Genomic DNA, 20945 nt, shown 5'->3' on the forward strand with positions numbered 1-20945 from the left:
AGGGAAGAGGGAGGGGGGAGGAGGAAGGAAGGAAGGAAGGAAGGAAGGAAGGGAGGGAGGGAGGGAGGGAGGGATAAGGAAGAGAGGGAAGGATATGACAGGGAGAGGAAAGGAAGGAAGGAGAAAGGAAGGGAGGAAGGAGGAAAGGAAGAGAAGGGGAAGGGGAGGAGGGAAGGAAGGAAGGAAAGGAAAAGAAGGAAGAGAAGACGAAAGGAAGGGGAAGGAAAGGGGAAGGGGAAGGAAAGGGGGGAAGGAAGGAAGGGAAAAGGAAGAGAAGGAAGGATAGGACAGGGAGAGGAAAGAAAGGAAGGAGAAAGGAAAGGGGAAGGAAAGGAAAAGAAGGAAGAGAAGGCGAAAGGAAGGGAAAGGAGGGAAGGAAGGGAAAGGAGGAAGGGGGAAGGAAGGAAGGGAAAAGGAAGAGAAGGAAGGATGGGACAGGGATAGGAAAGGAAGGGGGAAGGAAGGGGGAAGGAAAGGAAGGAAGAGAAGGCGAAAGGAGGGAAGGAAGGGGGAAGGAAGAGAAGGAAGGATAGGACAGGGATAGGAAAGAAAGGAAGGGGAAGGAAGGGGGAAGAAAAGGAAGGAAGGAAGAGAAGGCGAAAGGAAGGGAAAGGAGGGAAGGAAGGGGGAAGGGAAAGGAAAAGGAGGAAGGGGGAAGGAAGGAAGGGAAAAGGAAGAGAAGGAAGGATAGGACAGGGATAGGAAAGGAAGGAAGGGGGAAGGAAAGGAAGGAAGGAAGAGAAGGCGAAAGGAGGGAAGGAAGGGGGAAGGGAATGGAAAGGAAAAGGAGGAAGGAAGGATAGGACAGGGATAGGAAAGAAAGGAAGGAGAAAGGAAAGGGGAAGGAAAGGAAAAGAAGGAAGAGAAGGCGAAAGGAAGAAAGGAGGGAAGGGAAGAGGGAAGGAAAGGGGAAGGAAGGAAGGGAAAAGGAAGAGAAGGAAGGATAGGACAGAGAGAGGGAAGGGAGGAAGGAGAAAGGAAAGGAAGGAAGGAAGGAAGGAAGAGAAGGGGGAGGGGAGAGGAAGGAAGGAGGGGAGGAAGGAAGGTACCTCACAACCTCTGAGGATGCCTGCCATAGATGTGGGCAAAACGTCAGGAGAGAATACTTCTGGAACATGGCCATACAGCCCGGAAAACATACAACAACCCTCTCCTCCTATGGATGCTGCCTAGAATCACATTGGCTTTTTTTGCACATGCTAAACACAAAGCTGCACCGCTTAATTCTTCCAGATATTCAGATTTTGATTAATTCTGATTCGGATTTTGAGAGATGGCCGACATGTGTTTGCTGTGTGTCTCCTTGGCCGCCTCCCCAGGGGACTTCCTGGCTCCCGCTCTGGCTGAGAAGTGGGACCGGGTCCGGCTCACCTGCAGCCAGCCCTTCAACCGACAGGCCCAGTTTGGCCTCACCTTCCTCCGGATCCGGACGCCGCTGGACGCAGAGGAGGCACAAGCAGCGCCGGCCTCGTCTCCTGGAAAGGTACGAACCAAGGGGCGACCGTCCTGCACTTTTCATGTGGACGTAGATCCAAACCCATAATATCATAGGATCCTAGAGTCGGAAGGGGTCCTCCAAAAGCTATCCAGTCCAGCCCCCTTCTGCCAGGCAGGAAGGTGCCATCCAAGCCCTCCTCACAGATGGCCAACTAGCCCCATTTTATTTATTTTATATACCGTATATACTCAAATATAAGCCGAGGCATCTAATTTTACCACCAAAACTGGGAAATCATTGACTCAAGTATAAGCCAAGGGTGGGGAATTTCAGAAATAAAAATAGATACCAAAAAATTACATTAATTGACGCATCAGTAGGTTAAATGTTTTTGAATATTTACATCAAGCTCTAATTTAAGATAAGACTCCAACTCTAGTCAAATCATTATTCTCATCTTCTTCAATGTAAATGTGCTTATGTATCCTTTTAATAATAATAGAGTAAAATAATACATGTAATAATAAATAGAGTAGAATAATAAATGCAATAATAATAATAAGATCAGAGTGAAATAATAAATGTATTATTAATAATAATAATAAAATAAATGTAATAGCAACAATAATAGAGAAAAATAATAAATGTAATAATACCAATAATAATAGAGAGAAATAATAAATATACCATATATTCTCGAATATAAGCTGACCCAAATATAAGCCAACCAGGACCCTCACCCGAGTATAAGCCAAGGGGGGCTTTTTCAGTCTTAAAAAAAGGGCTGAAAACTATGCTTATTCTCGAGTATATACAGTAAATGTTTTTGAATATTAGCATCAAGCTCAAATTTAAGATAAGACTGTCCAACTCTGATCAAATCATTATTCTCATCTTCTTCAATGTAAATGTGCTTATGTATCCTTTTAATAATAATAGAGTAAAATAATACATGTAATAATAATAAGAAATACAGGAAAATAATACATGTAATAATAAATAGAGTAGAATAATAAATATAATATTAATAATAAGAACAGATTGAAATAATAAATGTATTAATAATAATAATTAAAATAAAGTAAAATAAATGTAATAGTAGCAACAATAATAGAGTACAATAATAAATGTAATAATAATAGAGTAAAAAAATAAATGTAATACCAATAATAATAGAGAAAAGTAATAAATTTACCATATATTCTCGAGTATAAGCTGATTCAAATATAAGCCAACCAGGATCCTCACCCGAGTATAAGCCAAGGGGGGCTTTTTTAGTCCTAAAAAAGGGCTGAAAAACTAGGCTTGTACTCGAGTATATACAGTATATTCCGTCCTTCTTTCTCACCCCGGATCACAATGCACATATACATGGCAAACATTCAATGCCATTAGACATATGACATACAGACACAGACACAGAAGCAATTTAACATTTTCCAGCTTCATGAGGGTATGCTCGATTCCGGCCACAGGGGGAGCTGCTGCTTCATCATCCACTGTGACACCGAGTCTTTGATGGAGTACTTCCTCATTCTTCTGCACGCTGCTGGACTTCTTTTTATGGTGACACCAATTAGTTAAATTAGCCTCCCCGCAGCGGCACCTAAATTTCCTACTCAACAGATGCAACTGTCTTTCGGGTTGCTTAGATCAACAACAAGCTAGGCTATTTAATGGTCGGAAGCTCAATCCGACCCGGGCTGACTGATCTCGGTCAGTAGTGATATATTGCAGCTGGCTACTAAGCAACTTCGCCACAGCCCAGCCCAGATTGACTTGTCTCCTTAAAAATAAAACAACACAATGTTTTCAAAATAACTAGAAGCCTTTTTGCTGAAGATATAGATAGAATATTCAAAGACTGGCCCATAATGACATTGAGTAGCTAAAAATGCATTGACAGAAAGAAGAGCAAAGTTATGATCAATGTCATCCAGGCTCTTTATACAGAAGCAGGATGGCCATTTTCCAGGAGTGCTTTGCTTGTGTCCTGTTGCATGACACAATTGTGTTGAACTAGATCACACTTGGGATCTTTTCGAGCTCTAAGACTGAGGCCCCGTCTAAACTGGGCATTTAATGCAGTTTGGAGCCAGCAGCAGCCTGACAACAAACTCTCACACAAATGTATGGAAGAAATCCCCTCTGGGCCCAAAACTTCTTCCAGGATTTTCTATGGAATCATCTGCATAGCAAAGCCACTTTCCTCAATACTGGTTTAAAACTGTATTATGTGGTCACTGTAGATGGGGGCCTATGCTATTTTGCTTCCTATTTTATTTTCCTATCCTTTTCGCTTCTCTGTTCACCACACACAGGGTCCTGCTGAACCCCCGAGTAACCCATGGCTTTCCAATGCAGCCATTTGCCGGACTTTCTTCCCAGAGGAGCCTGCGTAAGTAGTACTACCACTATCACAACAGCAAGTACTGCTTATTAATAAATAATAATAATAATAATAAAATAAAGTCTATTGTTCAAGGGTACTATTATTGTGACGGCTCAAGTGGCGCCATCTATATGTCGAACTGTAAGTTGCAAAATTTGAATGGTTGTATCATGCCTGATTTTGCCTTTACCCTGTAAATGTAGTTGGATTGATTGGTTATTCATAGTTGTCAATCAATGTTGTTTGCACCAGTTATATTGCTCCCTCAGCTCAATTGTTTGACTCCACCCTTTCCTGGAGTGGGTCAGTGTTTCCTTTTTCATTCCACAATCAAACTTTCTATCAGATGGATGTGAGAGAGGGACTTGGCTCTAAAAGCCCTTGATTAAGTTACCTCTCAGCACCAATTCTGAGGTTCTTACCCTTGAGACTTATTGCTTCATGTTCAGGGCCAACCTGGACGACGTTGAGGAGTCTCAAGCGCCTTCAAATCAGTTCTTTGGCACCAGAGGAAGACTGTGTCTTCAAACATAGGCCATTTGGACTGAGGCTGAGGATTGCTCCGGCATTCACAGCCATTGAGAAAGAGGGACCTGGAAAAGCTTCTCCGCTGCAGAGCTCCTTGGACTTAAGACAACCAAATACTGTAATATATATTTTCCTTTACCCCTTTGAAACTTCCAGCTTATTGGGATAACCTTTTGTGAACAATAAAACCAGTTTTGAGTTATCTACAGTGTTTTGGTCCTTGGGAGTTCCAGTTTCCCTAAAGGAGGGCAAGAAGCAATCCCCTGGGGAAAGATGTCACGTCCATGCCTCTTTCGCTAAGAGTTATAGCCCCAGGCGCAACAGCACAATTATGCAGATGTGTTGCTTTTTGTCATGGCCTTGGGCCCATACAATAAATGATTTTTTGATGAATAATAATAATAGTAGTATTTTTTGTGTCAGGAGCGACTTGAGAAACTATAAGTTTCGAGGAGCGTGAAAGAAAACGGCTCCGGGATTTGTTTACAGACCCGACAGATGAGGACTCATTTGAGGGTTTTTCTCAGGGTTTGGAGGAAGAGATGGCCAGCTCGGAGGAGGACGACATGGAATGGACTCGTGTGAGGGAGGATTTGGGTGTTGGGGAAACAGGCAATGAAAGCATGGGAGGTGATTGGCGGGTTGCAGGATCAGACCCATGGACTGGCTGGAGGGATGGAGCGGGATCCACAGCTGGGGATGCTGTGGGGCGTAGTCAAAGGTGCTTAAGCTCTGATGAGGATGATGATGTTGGGGCACCTGGAATTGGGATGGCAGCTGACAGCGATGATGAGCTTGAACTGGGATAAATTGGGGTTTGGGACCAATGTCTAATTGCATTGGGCAAGGTAATCTGGACGGACGCCTGGGCTTTTGTTGGGGAACTTCCTGAAGAGTGTGATTCGTTACTGGATACGTAAGTTTACCAAGGACACTGGGCATCGACGGCGGAAGGAACTGTGCGGGGTTTTTCTCTGTGCAACTTGTGTTTAATCTCGATAGCTTGATCCTCCGTCGTCTTTTTGACGGGCAATATCTACTCGCACTGGATTGACGCTGGACTGACTGACTTCGATTCCGGATTATCCCTTCTGCTGGCTATCGGTGAGACCTTTGGATTTCTAGACGACTACGCTTGGCTATTGACCTCTGGACCGGATTGGGACCCTGCTGACTGCCGTTACCCTGACTGCTGTGCCTGGACCTGGATATCGTTGGCCGCTGAACCTTAAACTGAATCCTGACTACGACCACGCTTTTCGTTCGCTGCAGGAAGGAATAAACAAGCCTGGTTTATTCTCCTGCTGTTTCTGAGTAGCAGAGAGGAATCTGCTACCAGTCTGTTGTTTACATTCTGACTCCTGTTGATCCTCCTTTGTTTGCATTGTTTGCCAGGCTGAAGTAAGCACTTTTGATTTAATCCGGATTATACTTCTGTTTAACCCGGTTTATCCCTTTGAACCGTTTTAGCTCAAACTGAGCTGTTTTTTTGTTACTTATCACACTGAAGTCAAGTGTTTGCCCTGTTCTTTGTTTCCTACGGGCGTTTTTAGTTCTGTAACCTCAATAAACTGAGTTTTGTTTTACTCGCTGGCGTTCTGTCTGTGACACTTGTGTGTATTCTTTGCTGACCACAGTCTTCACATGTTCATGCTTGATGTTGTCCAGCTGTAATATGCCCAGATATGTATAGGCCTCTGGCTGGTGACACTTTATTGTTTGGCCATTAAGCTTATTTGTGCCCTCACTTTCAATGATTTTTCCCTTCTTCAATGCCACTGTTGAACATTTGTCCAAACCAAACTCCATGCTGATATCAGTGCTAAAAATTCGGACAGTGTTAGTCAGAGACTGGATTTCAGTTTGCATTTTTCCATATAGCTTATTATTATTATTATTACCTCATTTGTAGCAGCCGCAGAAATGAAGTTTCTGGAGTTTCCTCCCACTTCCTGTTGTCTCACTCCTGTTCTTAACTCTTAATTCTTTTGTAACTTGAGTGTTTGTAACTTAGGGACCACGAGTATTCTGATGTCTTCATGATCAGCTTTGAAGTTATGTCTGGTATCACAATGCATCTGAGCTTCTGCTTCGGACCTTTCTCACTGGGCTTTCCTCTCTCCATTTCTGCAGGGTCTCCGAGGAAGAAGTGGCCCTGAGGAGCCGCTTGCAGCAGCTGGACCCCTCTTCCAGCCCCGGAGGAACCCCCTCGCCCTGCTTGAGCCGCACGGCCAGGATGGTGCTCAAAGCGGCCTCCGCTTCCTCCTCCTCGGCCCCCCGCAAAAGGGTCTTCCCGCTGCTGCTGGACTCCTCTCCCCTTGGGGCAAAGAGCGGAGAGGAAAAGAGGTCAAGCCCACAAGCGGTTCAGAAGAACCTGGGACTGCGTGAGTACTTTATGTCAAACTAGGACAAGGCCCTCAGCTTTCACCTCCGCAAGGCTTCCCCAAGAAGGAATGGCGTTTGACACCACTTTAATGCTCATGAATGCTTTGTGAACCTTAGAAATGTTCTTCAATCCGCTTCCAGTGGGACAGATTGCTATCAGGTACTTTCAGAGAAAGAAGTAGAAATAGACTCTGTTCTGCCTCCATGCTTAACCAAATGAACTGGAAGGAACCATAGCACGAAGGACAGATTGGAGACTATCTGGTGAAACAAAATATTTTATTAATAGACAAAATTGATCTCTTTTCCTCTTGTTGCCACTATGAAGTCTCTTGTGAGGAAAGAAATCTTTTGGTCTATGCAGTTCTGGATAGATATTGCCACAGAGTATAAAGTCTTGTTATGACTGGATTCTTTGTATCTTTGAGATGACTTCAATGCAGTGTTGACATGGCTTTCTCTATTGCTGTAGTCTATGGCTTTTTAATCTAATTTGAATACAGTTCCAACGTGATGTGAATTTCTGTGATCCTTTTTGCTTCCTACACTTCCTTCCAGTGCCTCACCAACTGACAAAATCTAACTGACAAAAAATAACTGCCATTTCAGGCTGGCAGTAGCCAAGGCTAAGCTCCGCCCTTTTAGAATCTTAAAGAGACAGGACAGCAGGTGATGTTCTGCCTCCTCGTGGCAGGACAGACCCCAATAATGATAATAATAATAATAGTGAAAAACCTGCTTTGATTAAATTCAAAAAACAGAAACTCCTCAAAGCACAACAGACAAAAACCAGTACAAGAAAACCGCACTACAAACTAGAGCTGACAGTTGGCACAACAAAACATTGCATGGAAAGTTCCTTGACAAAATTGAAGGAAAAGCTGAAAAGGAGAAGACCTGGCTCTGGCTCACGAATGGGACCCTGAAGAAGGAGACAGAAGGCCTGATCCTTGCAGCCCAGGAGCAAGACATCAGGACAAAGGCAATTCAGGCCAAGATCGAAAAATCAGCTGATGACCCAAAATGCAGACTGTGCAAGGAAACCGACGAAACCATAGATCATATCCTCAGCTGCTGTAAGAAAATCACACAGACAGACTACAAACAGAGGCACAACTATGTGGCCCAAATTATTCATTGGAACTTATGCCTCAAGTACCACCTCCCAGCAGTAAAGAACTGGTGGGATCACAAACCTGCAAAAGTATTGGAAAATGAACACGCAAAGATACTGTGGGACTTCCGAATCCAGACTGACAAAGTTCTGGAACACAACACCCCAGACATCACAGTTGTGGAAAAGAAAAAGGTTTGGATCATTGATGCCGCCATCCCAGGTGACAGTTGCATTGATGAAAAACAACAGGAAAAACTCAGCCGCTATCAGGACCTCAAGATTGAACTTCAAAGACTCTGGCAGAAACCAGTGCAGGTGGTCCCGGTGGTGATGGGCACACTGGGTGCCGTGCCAAAAGATCTCAGCCGGCATTTGGAAACAATAGACATTGACAAAATTACGATCTGCCAACTGCAAAAGGCCACCCGACTGGGATCTGCACGCATCATCCGAAAATACATCACACAGTCCTAGACACTTGGGAAGTGTTCGACTTGTGATTTTGTGATACGAAATCCAGCATATCTATCTTGTTTGCTGTGTCATACAATATAATAATAATAATAATAATAATAATAATAATAATAATAATAATAATAATAATAGGATTCTAGACTTGGAAGTGGTCCTTCAAAGTCCATCCAGTTTAGTCCCCTTCTGCCTGGAAGGAAGACACCATACAAGCCCTCCCAACAAGTGGCCATCCAGTCTCTGCTTTAAAAAAAAACCCCAGAGGAGGAGAGTCCAAGTGCAAATCAACTTTAATAGTCAGAAAGTTCCTCCTAATATTGAAGTGGAATCTCCTTTCCTGCCATGTGCACCCGTGGCTCCATTGTGCTTAATTATTATTATTATTATTATTATTAATAATTATTTATATGCCACCCTATCTCCCCAAAGGGACTTCTAGTCTCCCTTTTAACTGACCTTAACTTGCTGAAGTTGTTGTTCTGGTGCATCTTTCAGGGTCCGAACAGGAATCCGCTGGAAGAAGAGATCGGAGGAAAACAAGCCGGAGAAGAGGATCAGGCTGCAATAATGGGGGAAGGTAATCTTGATTGTCTCTGGCACTTGCTTCTTATTTGTTTATCTATTTACTTATTTATTTATTTATAATATTTATACCCCGCCTTTCTCACCCCAAAAGGGACTCAGAGCAGCTTGCAGAACACACATACTGTACAACATTCAATGCCGATTATACAATTAACAAGGACAGACAACACTAAAAGCGGTACTTATTTATCTACTTGCATTTCTGCTTTCAACCTGCTAGGTGGGCAGGTGAGCTGGGGCTAACGGCGGGTGCTCACCTCAACCCGGGCTTCGAACTGCTGACCTTTCAATCGGCAGGATGCTTCTGCAGCACAGCCCTTCCTCTGTTCTTCTCGGTTCATTTCTGGTGAACAATTAAATCCCTAATATCCCAGTTTGACCATCCACAATCCCTTACCATCACTATTGCAACTTCCCTCGATAACAGATTTGCAGGAAGCAAAAAAAATCCCCATGAAATGAGAACCAGCAGAATGTGGGGCAAAACTACATGCTAAAGCAATGATGGGCAACCTTTTGTACTTGGTGTGTCAAAATTCACCAAAAAACCTAGCATGACTTGGGTGGTGTGTCACTTCGAGAAAAAAACCATAATTTCACAATATATATAGTTTAAATAACAAAAATATATAATTGTAATATATAACTGTATTTAATACATCAAAAACTATTTACTACTATTATTTCCATGTACAACAATCTATGGTACCTCTTGCAGTTTCCATGCTGATTTCTCTCTATTGTAGTTTCAATGTAGTCATGAATAATGAATAATATAAAAATAATATAATAGTAATAATATAATAATATACTACAATAATAATAGAATAATAATAGAATGATTATATATATATATATATATATATATATATATATATATATATATAAATGTAATATGCATAATTCCCATGGAGTAAACAACAAAGCCACTGGACCAAATCACACCAAATTTGGCCACAAAAGACATTAGTCATCCGATCAATCTGCATGCAACAGCATGTCAGCAAAAATAGCTAGGCGTGTCAGTGCTGACACGCGTGTCATAGGTTGGCCATCACTGTGCTAAAGGATAGATAGGACCATTCAGGTCTCAGGGTTTTATTTTTAATTTAATTGCAACTACATATTTTTTTTCCTATGGTGAAAATGTAGCTTATAGGTCAGGTATCCATATAATGCAGTTTCATAATGCAAGTTGAACTGCATTGCATGAGTCTACACTGTCATTAAACGCAGTTCAATGCAGCTAAATGACATGAAATTGTACTAAGTGGCAATGTAGATGGGGACATAGGTATTGATGTAGGTCTGGGGAGGATAAAATACATAGCCTTCCAATTTCATCCATTTTCCAGGGCCTTGCATTGCACATAATTGATTTTCTCTGGAGGGAATACTTCTTGAACATGGCCATACAGTCCCGAAAACATACAACAACCCGATTTTCTCTGCCGTTTCTTGGAAAACGAAGGGCATGCTTCTCAAGTCAAATTGTGATCCTAAAAATACAATTCTGCTTTGTTAAAAGAACTTGTTGCTGCTTTGAAAGAAAACTGGAAAAATTACCCACAGCCAATTCTCTAATAGTTGGCTTTGCTACCTCTCTGGTATGTTTTTGGGATCCAAAGCCATTCCATGGAAGAGGTCCTTCCCTCTTTTGGTGGGTTTTATTTTGGCTGTTCTAACATTACCATGATTATGTGTTGATTTGTTTTTTGTTTCATTGTATTATCATTACTGGGTGGGATCTAACCTTCCATGTTAGGAATAGCTGATCTATTTATCACATAAGGTTTTATGGGGCTGGGCTGTAGCGTGGGCTGGTTAGTAGCCTGCTGCAATAAATCACTTTGACTGAGAGGTCATGAGTTCGAGGCCAGCCCGTTGGAGTGAGCACGTGACTATTAAAATAAAAAATAGCCCTGCTCGTTGTTGACCTAAGCAACCCGAAAAATAGTTGCATCTATCAAGTGGGAAATTTAGGTGCCGCTTATGTGGGGAAGCTAATTTAACTAATTTACAACACCATAAAAATCACCCAGCAGCATTTGGAATGAGGAAGTTGGCGTCACAGTGGATGATGAAGCAGCTGCTCCTCCTATAGCCAGAATCGAACAGACCCTCAGGAAGCTGGAGAAGGTTAAATTGCCTCTGTGTCTGTCTCTGTCTCTATGTTCATATGGCATTGAATGTTTGCCTTGTGTGTGTACAATGTGATCCGCCCTGAGTCCCCTTCGGGATGAGAAAGAAGAGCGGGATATAAATACTGTCAATAAATAAATAAATGTTCCTCCTTACTCCCTGTATTCTTAGTCAAAAAGTGACCGTCTTCTCCTTATTAGTTTTGAATCCTGGCATTTCTCCACATTCCTTCAGAATGGAGTTCAAACTCCCAACGGTCGCATATAGCAAATCAGTGCTGGTCTTCTTCCCACGTCTTCAGCTTAAGTCTTCCCAGGAGAACCTGAATGTCTACGGTTGTTCCTTCTTGCAGGCCCAGGAATGTCTCTCAGAGGAAGGGAGGAGCCCAGGACCGGAAGAGAAATCGTCTGAATGTGGAAAGAAGAGAAAATGAAGAGGGAGGAGTGAACAGGCCGGAGGATGGAGCTGTGGCCTCAGACACCTGTCCCATTTGCGCAGGTAAGGAGAAAAGTTTGCATAGTGAAGTTGCTTTTCAACACCTTGCTTTCTAAAGCATTGTCCACACCAGGCATGGGCAAACTTGGGCCTTCCATGTGTTTTGGACCCCAACTCTCACCATTCCTAACAGCCTCAGGCCCTTTCCTTTTCACCCGCAGGGAAGATGTGGGTGTTGTGGTTCAGTCTGATGATGAAGGGGGATTTGGGTTTATGCAGGCTGACCAAAGCAATACTGATAAGAGAAATCTCAAAGGCTCTGATGCTGGAACTGTTGAAGGCTCTGGCTTAGAGCAGCAGGCTAGCAAGGAAACAGAAACTAGTGATAAGGGTGACCTTTCCCAGGAATTCGAACATCAACAAGCTCCCGGTGTTTCTGGCAGTGCCTCAGAGGAGTCTTCCTTACATAGAGATACAAGGTTAAGGTTAAAGGTTCATCGTCCCAGACGTTCCCTTAGAATCGCTAACAAACGCGTGGGAACGCAAGGACAGAGAAATGTTTTTTTTAGCTTGTAAACATGGGTAAATACAGGAGAGAGGGAAAGATTTCAGAAGAAGCAACGTTGATTTTTGGAAGCACATCTCCTGCTGAGGGTGAAAAGGAAGGGGCCTGACGCTGGTAGGAATGGTGAGAGTTGGAGTCCAAAACACCTGGAAGGCCCAAGTTTGCCCCTGCTGGAGTTCCCTTCTGTAAAGATGTCAGAAAGGGGGAGAAATCTTTTTTAAAAATCCCATCGCTGACACCAATTGCGGAGATGTGGAGATGGAGATTGTTATATTATTGTTATATAGTTTATATTATCCGTTGCCACCAATATAAAGATGTTTTGTTTAAAAGCTGCCACCAAATTATAGAGGTTTTATAATGCTGCCACCAGATGTCAAGGGGATCATCAACTCTTGCCACCACTATTGGAAGATTTAGCCACTGGCTACTTAGAGAGGAGACTTTTAAATTTTGTTTTTCTTTCTTCTTCTGGTTTATTCCTGATGTGTGTATATATGACAGAGACTGAGATGTTTGAGAGAACAATAACACGTTTATTGAGGCACAAGCTTAATGGTTACAATAACTTCTTCAGAGGCACTTAGATTAACAGTTACAATAACCTTAAAATACCACTTCTTTCTCCACTGCTTTAACCTGCAGTCACCCTGTGAATTTCAATCACAGACTATCTGTTCCTTATCTGGAAACAGACTACCTTAAAATAAGCCACCAAACTTATTTTTAAATTGGCTCAAAATCAAACATTTGAGCCACCCTGATCCCTTCAACCAGAATCAGTCTTAACTGCACCTTCTCAGGCACATACTCTAAAAACCAACCTTCCCTGTGGTTCTCTGACCACAGACTGAGTTTCCCTCCAAATTCTACTCTCTCTTCAACTAAACACAGTTGGCCCCTTTTCCATGGCAACCACTCATGAAAGCAGAATAACTGAAATACTGACTCTTTTAAAACACAGTTAAACATGACTTCTATAAACTAAAATAAAAACACACTTCTTTACACCTTCATCAACCTCCCTTCTTTCCTTCCCAGGTCGCTTCCCTGCCGAAGCCTTACCTGCGCATGCCTCCAGGTGCGGAGAAGAAGAGGACCTCGCACCCAGCCCTTCCTCCTCCTCTTCCTCTTCCTCATCATCATCATGGGAAGAAGCCTGGGTCCAGTGCCCCATTTGCCAGCTGCCTTTCCGTGCCTCGGAGATAGAGAGCCACGCCAGTGGATGCGGGGATCAGGCCCAGCCTTCAGGCAGCAGTCCTCCTTGGCTGTGGGCAGAATAGGCGGAGAGCTTCGGCCAACTGATGTAGTTCTCCAACTGTTATAGAACTCCATATGCTGACGACAACATAGCCTGTGCTCATTCAGAAGAAGGCCTACAAACCATTGGCTCCCATTATGCTGAGGGTCTGTGTCTTTGGACAGAGACTTCGCTGGATAAGGACCCTCAGCGAGGAGGATATTGAGAGTAATAGGCTTCTTACATAGGAAAGTTGTTTACTTCTACTTCTTTTTCCCGTTAACAAATGAATCTCCCAATGGTTTATATCTCCAAACCTGTCCGTCAAGTATTTTCCTCTCCCTCAAATATACGTTGATAGAAAAGTTTCGATTCTAAATCTTTGCGCAGTGATTTATCCTTCAACAAATTCATTAACCTGTCCATTTCTATACATTCCCACTGTTGCACCTCAGCACCAGTTCACCTTGCTCTTAACACACACTTCACCACAGCAGGCTGGGTTTAAACAGTTTATTGATAAAAGATAGCAAAGTATGAATAAAAAGCAGTAAAGAAGGCAAACATCCAAATGCAATGGCACTCAATAAAAAGCAATATTCAAATGCAAAGGCAGTCAGTCAAAAAGGCTATAATCCAGAGGTATAAGCAATTTGCATCCTCTGGTATAGGAAATTAGTCCTTGAACCAAGGCAACATGAACTTTGGCGTAAAATCCAAATCATAGATTCCAGGCATGAACATAAACGAGAATCCTAAGACAAGGCGGAGCTGTACTTCCAAAAATCAACGTTGCTTCGTCTGAAATCTTTCTCTGTCTCTCCTGTATTTACCCATGTTTACAAGCCAAAAAAGCATTTCTCTGTCCTTGCGTTCCCACGCGTTTGTTAGCGATTCTAAGGGAACGTCTGGGACGATGAACCTTTAACCTTAACCTCATATATCTAAGGAAGACTCCTCTGAGTCACTGCCAGAAACACCTGGAACTTGTTGATGTTCGAACTCCTGGGAAAGATCACCCTTATCACTAGTTTCTGTTTCCTTGCTAGTCTGTGGATCCAAGCCAGAGCCTTCAACATTTCCAGCATCAGAGCCTTTGAGATTTCTCTCATCTGCATTGCTTTGGTCAGCCTGCATAAACCCAAATCCCCCATCATCATCAGACTGAACCACAACACCGATATATTCACTGCCCAGTCTTCCATGGTTGGCATTTCGGGTCATCTTCCATCCTTGACTATATAAGATTCCTGCTCCTGTTAACACTTATTGATTTTATTTGCTGCCAGAAACATAGTTGAACAAGTGATGTAGATCTCCGACCGTTATAGAACTCCAATATGCTGACGACAATGTAGCCTGTGCTCATTCAGAAGACCTACAAGCCAAATTAAACACCTTTGCAGTAGAATATGAACATGTATTGTCAAAGGCTTTCGTGGTTGGAATCACAGGGTTGCTGTGAGTTTTCCGGGCTCTCTGGCCATGTTCCAGAAGCATTCTCTCCTGATGTTTCGCCCATATCTATGGCAGGCATCCTCAGAGGTTGTGATGTCTATACCGTGTTTCCCCGAAAATAAGACAGTGACTTATATTAATTTTAGCTCCCAAAAATGCACAAGGTCTTATTCTCAGAGATGTCTTATTTTTCGATGAAGAATTCACATGTATTGTTGAACAAAAGAAATGAACATTGACTATATACTGTACAATAGTTGTCATCACAAACCAGCATAACCAGGCAAACTGTGAATCCTATCAGGAATTTCTTGTTAATTCCATTATTTCCATGTACAACAATCTATGGTACGTACATTTATCAATCCTGCATGCTCTGGTGTTCTGTTCAATGGGCACACTTCCAAACAAAAACTTTGCTAGGTCTTACTTTCAGGGGAGGCCTTATATTTAGCAATTCAACAAAACTACTAGGTCTTATTTTCGGGGGATGTCTTATTTTTGGGGAAACAGGTAGGAAACTAGGCAAGTGAGGTTTATATATCTGGAAGGTACAGAGTGGAAGAAAGAACTTGTTTGTTGAAAGCAAGTGGGAATGTTGCAATTAATCACCTTGATTAGCATTGAAAAGCCTTGCAGCTTCATAGCCTGGTTGCACAGATATATAAACCTCCCTTGCTTCGTTTCTAATACAGTAGAGTCTCACTTATCCAACACTCGCTTATCCAACGTTCTGGATTATCCAACACATTTTTGTAGTCAATGTTTTCAATACATCGGGATATTTTGGTGCTAAATTCGTAAATACAGTAATTACTACATAGCATTACTGCATATTGAACTACGTTTTCTGTCAAATTTGTTGTAGAACATGATGTTTTGGTGCTTAATTTGTAAAATCAACCTAATTTGATGTTTAATAGGCTTTTTCTTAATCCCTCCTTATTATCCAACATATTCGCTTATCCAACATTCTGCCGGCCCGTTTATGTTGGATAAGTGAGACTCTACTGTATACCTCACAACCTCTGAGGATGCCTGCTATAGATGTGGGCAAAACATCAGGAGAGAATGCTTCTGGAACATGGCCCTACAGCCCGGAAAACACACAACAACCCAGAATACGAAAAGCTTGGTCTCTGAACATGGAGAAAACTGTCCTCTAGTGGGCACTTAGAAAACAACATCCAAGCTATGCATTTAATCGTGTCAGAAGGAAATTGAGGGTTATAATGTATTTAAAAACACAAACAAAGTTACAAACTTGTCATTATACTAGATTTCCTTTGACCAGGGCTCAGGTTGCATGTAGTCAGTGCTCTATGGTTTGTTCTCTACACTCGCATGTCGACTTGCAGCATGCATCCAAGCTAAACATATGAAATCCATACCATTGCTATACATTTATAGGTGACTCAAAGGGATACATACACAAAGCATACAATGCTTGATTTTCTAGCAAAAGGTCCACTCTCTCTTGAGTGAAATTGTATGAGGTTTTGTTACTTTCCCAATGATATTTCACGTTTTAGGAGCTTGGATTGCAAACAAAAAATTATTTTGTTTTTGCACGGAACTTAACTGGATTAATTCCACAATGTAGATGCACCCTATCCAGCGGATAGCAAAACAGGTCACCATTGGATTCAGAAAGCCCAAGATCTTTCACCCACATATTCTTCTGACCAAACAATAATAACATAAGGCAATTTGAATCATAATAATAATAATAACACCAGCAATAACAATGCCTTCATACTCCTTTTAGAAATGAGTGATAGGCAATGGATACTAAGGATTTAGCTCAGGCATGGGCAAACGAGCCCTCCAGGTATTTTGGACTCCAACTCCCATTGATAGCGGAGACCCCCGCTTTTAAATTCATCTGACCTGCTGCGGGGAGTTCCACAAATCCGGATCACCAACGGAGCGGGACAGTGCGCGGACCACAACGAATTATTATTGATTTCTTTTATCACTCCCCCCCCCCAACCCTAACATTGTAACTAATCCCCCAATAAAAGTATCCCCTTGTTATGGTTGAGCCTTCTGGCTCCGGTACTGGGAGACGGGGTCGTAAGACTCCTCGAGAGTCAGACTCTTTTGAGGAGCGTGAAAGGAAACGGCTCCGGGACTTATTTGCAGAACCAACAGATGAAGACTCATTTGAGGATTTTACTGAGGGAATGGAGGAAGAGATGGTTAGCTCAGAGGAGGATGACATGGCGTGGACTCGTGTGAGGGAGGATTTGGGTGTCACCGGCACTGATAGCATGGGAGGCGATTGGCGGGTTGCAGGATCAGACCCATGGACGGGCTGGAGGGATGGAGCGGGATCCGCAGCTGGGGATGCTGTGGGGCGTAGTCAAAGGTGTTTTAGCTCTGATGAGGATGATGATGATGAGGCACCTGGAATTAGGATTGCAGCTGACAGCGATGAGGAGTTATGAACTGGGATAAAATGGGGTTTAGGATCAATGGCTAATTGCGTTGGGCAAGGTAATCTGGACGAACGCTTGGGCTCTTGTTGGGGAACTTCCTGAAGACGGGTGTGATTCGTTGCTGGATACGTAAGTTACCAAGGACACGGCATAGACGGCGGGAGGAACTGTGTGGGGTTTTTCTGTGCAACTTGTGTTTAATCTTGATAGCTTGGACCTACTCTGGATTGACGCTGGACTGACGGACTGACTACGACCTTGGACTATCCCTTCTGTGGCTTTCGGTGGAACTTGTGGAACTTTAGACGTCTGCACTTGGCTTTCGACCTTGGACCGGATTGGGACCCTGCTGACCGCCATTACCCTGATTGATGTGCCTGGACCCGGATTTCGCTCGTTGCACGGAGGAGTAAACAGCCTGAGTTACTCATCTGTAGCTTTTGAGTAGCAGAGAGGAATCTGCTGCCAGTTTTTTGTGTTCATTTTGACCTCTGTTTTCCAACTTTTGTTTGTTTAAATTGTCAGGCTGAAGTAAGCACTTTTGCTTTAATCCGGATTAAACTCCTGTTTAATCCGGTTTATCCTTTCGAACCGTTTTAATTCAAACGGAGCTGTTTCTGTTACTTTTCACACTGAAGACAAGTGTTTGCCTAGTCCTTTGCTTCCTACGGGCATTTTTTAGTTCTGTAACTTTAATAAACTGTGTTGTACTCTATTTGGTGGCGTTCTGTCTATGACACCCCTTTTATCTTGAGACTCTCTCCAGTGGTTACTTTGTATCCCTTTCTCTGATTCCTGCATGGAAAACCTCTCTCCTTTCTTCCACTAACCCAGCCGCCGTTCCAACCCTGGCGGGAAGCCTTCCGCACTCTCCCTGCCATTGAGTAACATAGGGGACCGAACAATTTGACCCATAACTTTCTCAAAAATATTCCAAGCGTGCCTATCTTTTATATTTAACACTTTTAAAGACTCCTGGTCCCGGGACAACCAACAGCGCCTCAATTGGTCCATTCTAAAACTTCTAAACAGCTGACTGTCAGAAAAAGCCGTTTCCAATTGCTCTTTGCAGCCCCGGGCCGCTTCTCGGCTCCCGCGCCTGACAGGATGCCTTTATGGGGACACAAGTTTCTCCCAGGGCTGCTGGTGGCGGACTGCCATTCCCTGGGAGAGAAATGTAGTTTCTTCAAGGACCAGCTGCGATCCCCATAATGGCAAAGACTCCCGGACGGACTTCTTCGGTTCATTCATTCATTTTTATGAATGGACAGGATTCCTCACTCATATACTCTTGCTGGACTCCCAAGGACAGAAATCAACCTGAGCTGCTTATGGACTTTTCATGAATCGTATGCTTATATGTTTATGAAATATTGGAATCAATTCTTTATTAACTGTTTAGCCAAATGTAACTTGGTCTGTGGGTTCCCTGGAAGACCCCCAAACTCATATATTTCCCTTTTATATATATCATATTACAGAAAAACCTGGGTTTTTTTAAACCGGAGGGAATCTGAATTTCCTCCCTGTTCTCAGAAAAACCACAATATGGCTGAATTGCTGAATCGCCCACCCCCAGCATGCATTTCCATTCATAACTCACTCAATTTTGCACCAAGAATCACCCCAATTCATATTCATGACTAAAATCGCCTAATCTTTAAAATACAACCAACAGAGATCATTTTTGACCATTCCTTCTCTGATCATCAGCTGATTGTCAAACTGCGTTCCTTGCCTAAATCGCCTCCCGCTTTGCGCTATTAGCGCAGGAATGGAAAATAAGCTATAAATGTTAATATTTAGTGCTTTTTCGGTAATTTTGGGTGGAAATTGATAAGATATGATTTTCTATATTCCCTAGTATATTTTAATCAATGAAGGCATAGCCTGAACTCTAGCTGACCCCGGAAATTCCTGCCTTCCCTCACCCTAGATTCTGGGCTTCACACATATAAGAAGGTAAACTGTCACCATAAAGATTTAATCTATGTTGCATCTGCATGGCCCATAGCCAGAGATTGACCCCCTAGATTGGAGCAGTCCCCAGGGTGATAAAGTCTCATATGGTAATGTTGATCACAATCCCATCCTGGACCCCTGGGGAGCCCAAGGAAGACTTCCCGCTGGTCCTGCCACCGTAATCCCATAGTGTCAATATTAGCTGACATCTCCGCCACACCTTAAGGTGTTCATGAACTGTGTACGTGCATAAAGGACCCCGGACATCCCAAATGACCCTATTCAAAAACAGCAATAATCTTAAGATTATCTTGGAAGGCGCTAGCTTCGGGTAATCACTTTGCATAAGATAACTCCAAATGATTCATTCACCCGAACCCATTGTCTAGCTGACTCCCGCCTTCCCCAACCTGATTGGCCCTGGCAGAGGCGAAGGTTGTTCCTCATTGGCCGAGGTGCAGGGCAGAGAACCAAGCTCCCGCCTCGTGCGGCGCCCTCGACCTATCAGAAGCCAGATTGGGCAGAGAGACAGGGCGGGAGATTCAAGCAGACTTCAAACTTAGAAATGTATAAAATTGCTTTATTTTCAATGTATCGTTACATCTCGCATGGCGATCTATCGCGGCGGATGTCCTTTTCAGCTGAATTGCTTTAATAAAATGCCTTGGCAGTTTTTCCTTCAACTTGGCAGAGTCTTTTCCTTTTGGTCTCAGGTAAATTTATATTCCGGGTTATTTTCTGCTTCCCTAACGGCTCGCCAAGGTTCATTATCTCATCGGAGGAGCGGTCGGATCTCCCTCACAGGGCAGATCCCTGCTAAATCGCGGTCTTGATAACAATGGGCAATGGATACTAAGGATTTAGCTCAGGCATGGGCAAACATCAGCCCTCCAGGTGTTTTGGACTCCAACTCCCACCATTCCTAACATCCTCAGGCCCATTCCTTTTCCCCTTCAGCCACTCCACCGAGGTCTGATTGAAACTGCTAACAAAAAGGAGTCCTGTGTCTGAACATGCTCAGTACAATCACATGACGACAACTCCTCCCACACTAAAGAGGTACAGGCATGGGCAAACTTGGGCCCTCCTTCCAGGTGTTTTGGACTCCAACTCCCACCATTCCTCACAGCCTCAGGCCCCTTCCTTTCCCCCCTCAGCCGCTTAAGTTCCAAGACCAAAACCAAAAGTTATCTTGAAATCAACAAGTGAGGTCACAGGTATCACTTATGCCAAGTGGGTGTGGAAGGTGAGGAAGACCCTCAGCCATTGGTCCATTTTAGATAAGCAAAAGGTATAAATTCTTTGTTTGCTACGCACATGTGGCGGCAGCCATTTGCAAGTACAAATGTTTTGGGGTTTACGGTTGTTTGCCTTCTCACAGTTATGGTGAAAATAAACTTTGCTTTTTGCATCTCTCACAAGACTGGGTTTTTCTGCCTGATTTCCCTCCTGAGCCAGGACCCATTGAAGGTAATTGTCTTACAATATGGCAGCGTAGATTCATGTAATCCAGTTCAATCTGCATTATATGACACTACATTGACCATTATAATGCATTTCAAACTGCATTATGTGGCAGTGTGGGTGGGGCCAGTTAGGGTTGCATCTGCACTGTAGAATTTAATGCAGTTTGATGCCCCCTTGGACTCCTATGCTTTCGTCAGTTTATAATGTGGAAAAATGGATCAATAAAACTACAGTAGACCCTCAGACCCCATCTGCAATCTATATATATAAAAGAGTGATGGCATCATGGCAGCGGACAAAACAACAAAAGTAAACACCC

The 20945-nt window shown here is 43.1% G+C and overlaps 1 protein-coding gene across 1 annotated transcript in view; it reads left to right on the forward strand.

The window, feature by feature from the left end:
• Nucleotides 1–19842, forward strand: part of xndc1n (XRCC1 N-terminal domain containing 1, N-terminal like) — a 34915-nt gene extending 15073 nt beyond the window's left edge. Inside the window, exons 5-10 of the mRNA XM_062974420.1 lie at nucleotides 1320–1483; nucleotides 3760–3836; nucleotides 6492–6742; nucleotides 8827–8908; nucleotides 11411–11556; nucleotides 13100–19842. Of these exons, the coding sequence (XP_062830490.1) occupies nucleotides 1320–1483; nucleotides 3760–3836; nucleotides 6492–6742; nucleotides 8827–8908; nucleotides 11411–11556; nucleotides 13100–13341 (962 nt within the window). The 3' untranslated portion in view covers nucleotides 13342–19842. The remainder of the gene's footprint in view (nucleotides 1–1319; nucleotides 1484–3759; nucleotides 3837–6491; nucleotides 6743–8826; nucleotides 8909–11410; nucleotides 11557–13099) is intronic.
• The last annotated feature ends 1103 nt before the right edge of the window (nucleotides 19843–20945 follow it).

This window comes from Anolis carolinensis, chromosome 3 (genome assembly GCF_035594765.1).
Source record: "Anolis carolinensis isolate JA03-04 chromosome 3, rAnoCar3.1.pri, whole genome shotgun sequence".
Classification (NCBI taxonomy): domain Eukaryota; kingdom Metazoa; phylum Chordata; class Lepidosauria; order Squamata; family Dactyloidae; genus Anolis; species Anolis carolinensis.